Source organism: Helianthus annuus, chromosome 14 (assembly GCF_002127325.2).
Source record: "Helianthus annuus cultivar XRQ/B chromosome 14, HanXRQr2.0-SUNRISE, whole genome shotgun sequence".
NCBI classification, from domain to species: domain Eukaryota; kingdom Viridiplantae; phylum Streptophyta; class Magnoliopsida; order Asterales; family Asteraceae; genus Helianthus; species Helianthus annuus.
In genome coordinates, this window is record NC_035446.2 from 40,618,358 (window position 1) to 40,626,191 (window position 7,834).

Here is a 7,834-nt window from a genome sequence, read left to right on the forward strand (position 1 = left end):
GGTTTAAATACTGACACCGTGTTTCGTTTGGATAAATACATAACAAAAATTATTTTTGCACTTGATTTATTATCCAACTAATTAATCCAACTTTTTAGACTAAAAATTTTATTGTTTTTGACACGGTTCCGGTACCGGCTTTACTGACTGGCAATTTACTGGACTAGCCGTACAACTTAACGCAATAAGATTCGATTGCGGATTTTGGGTCGTTTTTAATACCCATTATATTATTTATGTCAAATAATATTTATTTTTGGGTTTTCGGACAGTTACTGTTTTGTTCTGTTCTGCGGAATGCTGTATATTTCCGTAGGATTGCTGTATTTTTCTACGGACTTGGACAAATTGGTTTTTAATTGGAATTTTGTAAATAATTAGGCACCTAATATTTTTGGACAAAGCTCTTTTTTTTATAGAATATTTGTGTAGACATAACTGTATGTCTTGTTTTCATTGTGTCAGACTGTACCGCGACTAGTACTGACAAGTATCGTTTATTCGCGTTCCTATTGTTAGTCTAGGATATTGTTTCTAATCGCAACGGATTCGTTATCATACTTCACTATGATTTTAGTAATTCCTAGAACTCTCAAGACTTTAATTAATTAAAATTAAGTCAAATATGCGAAAATAATAGTCGAAATAGTTGTTCAGGTTGTACGGAATTACCAGAATTTTGCCGTTTGTCACAGAATTATCAGAGAAGGTCATTTCTGATGGATCTGATGATATTTCTGATAGTTTCTGACGATTCTGATCATCAGACTTTCTGATGATTTGTTCACCAGAATTTCTGATGAAGTGGTTTATCAGAAAATTCTGATGAAAACCCCACTTGTCTAAAATCACAACTCTATCCTGCCACCAACGACCGACGCATGACATTATTGGTTATCATGATTACAAATGCAACTTGAATGTTGGATTCAATGAATATGTCAAATTGCTACTTTACGCAGGACTTATTGCATGAATAAACAATTGTTTATTCATGTACACAACCGTCTATAAATAGAAGGCTCGAGAGGTAGAAGATAATTGAGTTTAAAGCTTAGCATACACATACAAACACCCAAACTCCACTGCTCTTCTCACCCACAGAATTCAAGATTCATTTGTATTAGATAATAATCTTACAATCACCTTGTTAAACTATTTTGTTTCAAAGTGATATAAACTTGATAATTCTGTAGGTCTTGTTTATTGAAAGTCTGATTTCCATTTCCGCACATCTTTTTCACATATACTGAAATCACTTGCCATATTACGTAAAAAGTAGTTGTTAAGGCCAAACTGGGTCCAACAATTGTGATACGTGGAACAATGTGAATGAGAAACTTGAGACTTGAAACTTGATACTCGATACTTGAAACTTGATACTTAATACTTGATACTTGATATTTAACTCTTGATACTTAATGAACGAGATTCTTGATATTTGTGGAACGAGAAACTTGAATTCAACGAGAAACTTTGATACCTTGTTAAACAAGAAACTTGACACTTACCAGCTAGCTCATACATAGACTTGAAACATGGAAACTTTTGTGTTAGTTACACAATCTTGTCATGTGATGATATCACACAATAATACGCAACACAACACTTAATCTAGCTCGCAAAACGGACCAAAATCAGAAAACTAGCAAACGAGTATTGGCTGTCCAAATGGACATCCGATCGGATGGTCATTCGATCAGCAGTCATCCGATCGAACACCCCCGCCGCCTTACTCTCCCTCTCACACTATAAATACCCGCTACCCCCGCCGCCTTACTCTCCCTCTCACACTATAAATACCCGCTGTTACATCACTATACAATGAGTGACAGCCTCGTCCGACTAAGAAGCTTCCATCTCGTTCCAAGGCGCTTTTCTTTTGATTTCAAGCAATTCTTGTAAGTTTTCTCCATGAATCTTGTACTTCTATCATCATTACACAATTCCCCACCATTCCTTCCATCAAAATCACTGGTTTCCTACACGAAATCACTCCATCTGGACTCTTGAAGGTGACATCATCATGGGTTGCTGATGTAATCGATGAATGATGTCATCTCATCGGGAATGGTTCAGATCCACCTGTATTCTACATGTTTAAAGACGAACCTTTGCAAAACCTTAACATTTTCTCAAAGGAAATTCCTACTTTCAACTTTTCTTCAAACTTTCTTAACTTTTTACTCAAATCGGTGGAATCTGAACCCAAACAGGCTTAGGACTTGTTCCTTAGTCTCGAGTCGGTTCGATAACGAATTCCCATCGAAGAGATGACCGATCTACAGGTCATATATGAAACACCGTCAAGGGCAGTTACCCTGATCGAATGGGGTGATTCCCATCCAATCAGGCAAGCTGAACCTTGGTGGGTTTCCATTGTTTTGATACGTTATCATGTCACCTCCGTTTAAACTCAAACTTAGAAATTTTATGAATGTTTCCATGGAACAAGATCACAACAGTCGAATGATCATCCAGTCAGACGATCATCCTATCGAATGATCATCCGACCAAGCGACCTGTTCCATGTAGCCTTCAACACATAAACTATTTTGGATCAGAACTTTTTACTATCAAATTTCCACTCGAATAATCATCCGATCGAATGACCATCCAATCAGATGACCATCCGATTGAACGACTTGAACTTATACTACAACGAAAACTTCAAAAGTTTGAAACATTTTGCAAAACACACTACTGATCGAACGACCGTCCGATCGAATGGGTTCCATCTGGGTCGAATAGTCATCCGACCGGATGACCATCCGATCAGGAAACCTGTTAGACACTTTTACTTGATCTTCGCACGATTCAACATTCAGTTCAGCGCTTATACAAGTTATACCATAATCAAGCTAACTCCAGTGCTCCATTCAATCCAATTAGTTGGTGTTGATACTTAGCACCCACTGTGAGTACTCAATCCCATTTTGTTTTAAACAATTTTTGGATGCAATATGTATTCTATAAACATGACACTTGACACTTGAAACTTATTTGGAAACTTACTATATCCGTAGTAAACATGGAAACATGATACTTATATGCTATGTGACGTTTAATCCTTGTATGTGACATGTCTTAACAATTATGGTAATATGCATATTCTATAGGTTGTAATGCCCCACCTGCTATTCTCTTGGGTATTGTTAAGATCAAACCACCCGTTAGACTTTGGAAAAGGCAATGAACGTTTACAACTCCTGCTAGACTCTTGGGATTGCTATGTTAATTGCGTTGGAAATGTGGGTTACATAGGGACTGCGTTAGTTTAGCATGGTGAAACTTGTTATAATTTTTCATGGTGGATACGAGTTTTGGAACGTTTTAAACTATTATACTACTATGTACTCAAACTTGTATACTCGCCAACATTTTTGTTTATAGTATTTTAATATATGTTGCAGGTTGATAAGTTTGGACGCTGAAGAAACGAGCTAGGATGATGCTTAGAAACTCACCTAGTTAAATCAGGAATTTTGAACCATATTTGAATCTCGATGTAATTTGATACTTTGTGTGGTTGTGGTCGTCCTTGACTTATAGACAATGTTATGAATTTAGTTAATCTATATTGAAACTATTAATGTTATGGAAACTCTTGAGCAATCTGACTCGCTTTGTGGCGCGCCCCGATGTTTCCGCCATTGGTTAGGGTGTGACACATTAATCGTATTTGTTTGGTGAACCATATTACTATTATTTTAACTGTTCAATATAATTGGTTGCTGGATCCTGGTCACGCCTCGCGGTAGTACTCCGCATGTGGAATTTGAGGGTGTGACATAGCGTCAATCCTTCTTTATTGTATTTATGTTGATTTTTGCTGTTATTTTGCTCCTTTTGTGCATTTAAGCTCTTTTGACCATGTTAAGTAAAAAGGAACAAAGAAACGAGTTTTTTTTTTTCCAATATTAGTACTGAAAACGGGTTGGTTTTACGCCATATTTGATATAATTCATATGTTGTATTTTAAGCACATCACTAGTTTTTACCATAGAATATTAGTATTTTTATTATTTTTCTTCTGATGTGTATGGCTATATATAGCCCTCCCATTTGTTAATGAAAACACCCATTCGAAGACAACGACAACAACAACCATACCCGGTAAATCACACAAGTAGCAAAGCTACTTACAGTGTCTGGGGAGAGTGGGATATAGACAGACCTTGCCTGTATCCCTATGGATAGAGAGGCTGCTTCTAGAGCGACCCCCGACTCCAAAACAAACAACATACCAACACACCAACTCAAATAATATAAAAATAAAAGTCACCAATACCAAGAAAGGGATCAGAGAGTGACAAAATATAATGTAAAATATGTATAATAACATACAACATCATATGCGTATAAACAAAAGAAGGCAATTACCTGCAAAGTCACTAAAAGGATAAGAAAAATCTACGTCCCTAAATATACCTAAGACGCTACTAAAATATCCCCTATAAGTCTTTAACCCTAATTCTACGCCTCCACTAAGTCCTATCTTTAACCCATTCGGAGACAATAGAAGCTTTTATATTTCTTTTGAATTTATATTTTATCACTACACATTCATATTACATACCAACAAAGTATTTACTTAATGGGGTTAGCAAGGGACCATCGTCCCCCGGAAGGAATCATACAAATGAAATAGCTCCGGGAAAAGATCGATTTGGATGATTCTGCGATGAAGCGGAGGGAAGTACTGTGTTTGGAGTGGTGATGTTTGATCTAGGTCGTTTATCTATGTATATTGCTTTTGGTTTTTCTCTTGACTTTCTTTTTCAGCAGGGTTATTTTCATTAACAATCCATAGCTTAGATTTATAGATCATGTTCAGATATTGACATACTATTGATAGAGTATATAACAAACACCTGAAAAAAATTGTAAGTTACTGAAGCTGCGAGGTTTAATACTGTTTAAATCACAAATAATAGGTTTAGACTATTAAAACTCGAAAGAAACTACACATTGGTAGCTAAAACACAAAAACATATCCAAGATACTGCTTGTTCTACAGATTTTGAATAAAAAATAAAATAAAATAACTTTTATAACATAAGGAAGATTTAATCTGTCGCATCACAGCAGCCAGAGGAGTCCACATAGTTGTCCTGAAACAGAACCTGAAGAGATGAACATTTGGGGTTTACAAATATTATTTAGTGAAATTTGTTTAGTTTAATGGACGTTCAAATTTAAGGCAACTAACCTGTCTCAACGATTAACATGTCCATTTCCCATATTGAATCCATGAGTCATTGTTATAACTGAATTCAATAATTGAGTGTAGCCTCCTTCAGTACCATTAGCACCAGAAACGGGAACTATAGGCAGTTGGTTAGCTGCCACAATCCTCTTCTTCTGTTCCTCAATTTCGTTTTTCAGCCACTCCATAGCCAGCTTCAACTGCTCCAGCTCTTGTAATCCTAGGTTCTCTATTGGAGCCTCCCACGGATGATTACCTATGCCTTGTTTGCTAATATTTGTAAGTTCCTCACTTTTGTTCTTCTCAACCTCCAGTTGAGTAAGCACATACGTGAGTTGCCTACTGAGTTCATAAATATTTGTATTTCGATATGCTTCAACAAGTTGGGAGTGGCTAGAACTTGGTTGTGAAGTTTGAGTGAGGAAACGATCACCAATCATCTCTACAGACGGATGACCAAAGGAGTATAGCTTTCCTGTTGGAGAGAAAACGATGATTGCGATTTCTGCTCCACACAAAATGGAAAGCTCACTCGCTTTCTGAAACAAGGTAGGTCGGCGTTTCGCGAATGCAACATATAAGTTGCTTTCATTCTCCAATTTTTCCATTTTGATCTTTCGACGACCATTGCCCTTTTTCGGTCTCATTGTAGGATTAAGCAACGAAAGTAATATCAGAATTTTATTTGGTTTTTATGATGAAAATCTACAAAGTTCTAGGATATTTAAAGGCATCATCTTGCCATAGAAATTGGACCATGAGCTGGACACAGTAATGATACGAGTAAATGTATTCCCATTTGGGTTTCTTTAATATTTCAAATGTAAATTTAATGTAATATAGATAATGATTTTCCTTTTGAACACAGATATGGTTCATGAACATGTTTGTAAATATTAGCTAGGTTATAATATGTTCTCTTAACAACGGCTAGAATAGTCAGTAAATAAAAATTGTTTTTTCCCAACGTAATATCCAACAATAATATAATTACAATTGGAACTTCCGCAACATTAAGTAATATACACATATAAGCTGAATTTGGTGTACCACGGTTTTTGAGTGCATTGAATGTGTCATCTCGTTCTTTTAGCAAATTATCAGAATCAAGATTACCGTTTTTACTGCATTTGAAAGCTTGGTTATTTGGGATGGGTTTAACACCATTGATAATTGCTTGAAGAAGGAACATGAGTAAAATGAGAGATTTGATCTCCATTTGTGGTTCGAAATGTTTGATAATTGTTGTTTTTTCCAACGTAATATCCAACAATAATATAATTACAATTGGAACTTCCGCAACATTAAGTAATATACACATATTTAGTTACAGTTTATACGGTCAATAATAATGTGAAAAGAGCTATAACCGAGTACACAGATATATACGTTTGAATGTGCATAAAAATGGTTTGATATATTGAACATACAGCTTGTACCTATTTATTTTTTATTTTTTTTTTATCTCTGGTAGATGCATTATAGGTAAATTCATGATTGTCAACTTTTAGTATTTGGTTAACGCATTTAAAAGAGCTAGACTCTTTATTATTTTAACAAATTAGACAAATAAACTACTTCAACTCAGAATTGCTCACATAAAATCACGATTATGATTATTAAATGAGTTAAGATGAACTTTCCAACCTAACATGACCTCGGGAGCCTAATCTTGACTCCAAACCATGCAATGTCATAATATGATATGAGTTAAGATGAATTTAATGTTACAAAAAGTTAATTAGCTATCATAAATTTATGTATATGTGTATAATTTGGAAGGTTTACAGCATGGAGACCATGTAAATCACTATGGCCTTTTATTCAACAAAGAACTAATAACAGAACCTATAAAAAATAAATCAATACCTACCAAAGAATGCTTCCTTAGGCGTTCTTGATGATGTATTTTCTTTTGGATTCACCATGGTCAGGAGTATTGTAGCACATTATTTGAAAGTTGCCCAACAATACGAATCTTATGTGTATTACTAAACACAACTATACGAATCATATTTCCCGGAATCGTTGTAGGTCCCAAAGGTCTCTCATATCACAACTAAACAACCTTAAGCAAACTACAACAAAGTAGTTATTGCAGAAAAATGATATTCAAAATCAACTCAATGGAATAAATTATGATTGTCACTAATTGCATATTATATATATAATGTTTTCATTATTGATCTAATTCGGATGATTCCAAAAGAGATATAGGACAAAATACAAGAAATACCAAAAGAGACAGCAGTACAATATAAAAAAATCTTTTGGTCAAAAGTCCACAATAGTTAATCTTTGGAAAAAAAAAAATCTTTCTTGAAAAACTCTAAAAGGAGTGATTGTTTATGCTTCACGGATCAAGAATTTCCCATGTGTCACTCATCCACAACACTATTATGGTATGTACTACCATTAGTTGTGAGGCCATGATATAAACATGTTTTAGATTATTCCTCACTAATTTTGTTGCCAAGATAGTCTACGCATCTAGCATTGATCTTCACATACCCCTATGGTAGTCATATCATATAGCGACTACACTAAGCTTATAGACTTGTTTTCGACCTTGAGTTATCTTCTAAGTTGATTCTCTTGTAACATATTCAAATATTTTTCTATTCT

General features: G+C 35.0%; 1 protein-coding gene across 2 annotated transcripts; it reads right to left on the reverse strand.

Moving 5' to 3' along the window:
* Window positions 1-4,959: 4,959 nt before the first annotated feature.
* On the reverse strand, window positions 4,960-5,888 carry LOC110905408 (agamous-like MADS-box protein AGL62). 2 transcript variants are annotated; one of them, XM_035982674.1, is made up of 2 exons: window positions 5,213-5,888; window positions 4,960-5,114 (listed from the first exon to the last, which is right to left on the reverse strand). In XM_035982674.1, the coding sequence occupies exon 1, from the start codon at window positions 5,854-5,856 to the stop codon at window positions 5,218-5,220; it is 639 nt and encodes a 212-aa protein (XP_035838567.1). In that variant the 5' UTR covers window positions 5,857-5,888; the 3' UTR covers window positions 4,960-5,114; window positions 5,213-5,217. The 2 variants fall into 2 exon arrangements, with proteins under 2 accessions (XP_035838567.1, XP_022006872.1); XM_022151180.2 differs by having other exon boundaries at window positions 4,960-5,126.
* Between the last annotated feature and the right edge of the window lie 1,946 nt (window positions 5,889-7,834).

Excerpts from the sequence above, each read along its gene's own strand:
- LOC110905408 (XM_035982674.1), bottom strand. The coding sequence starts at position 5,856 with ATGAGACCGAAAAAGGGCAATGGTCGTCGAAAGATCAAAATGGAAAAA.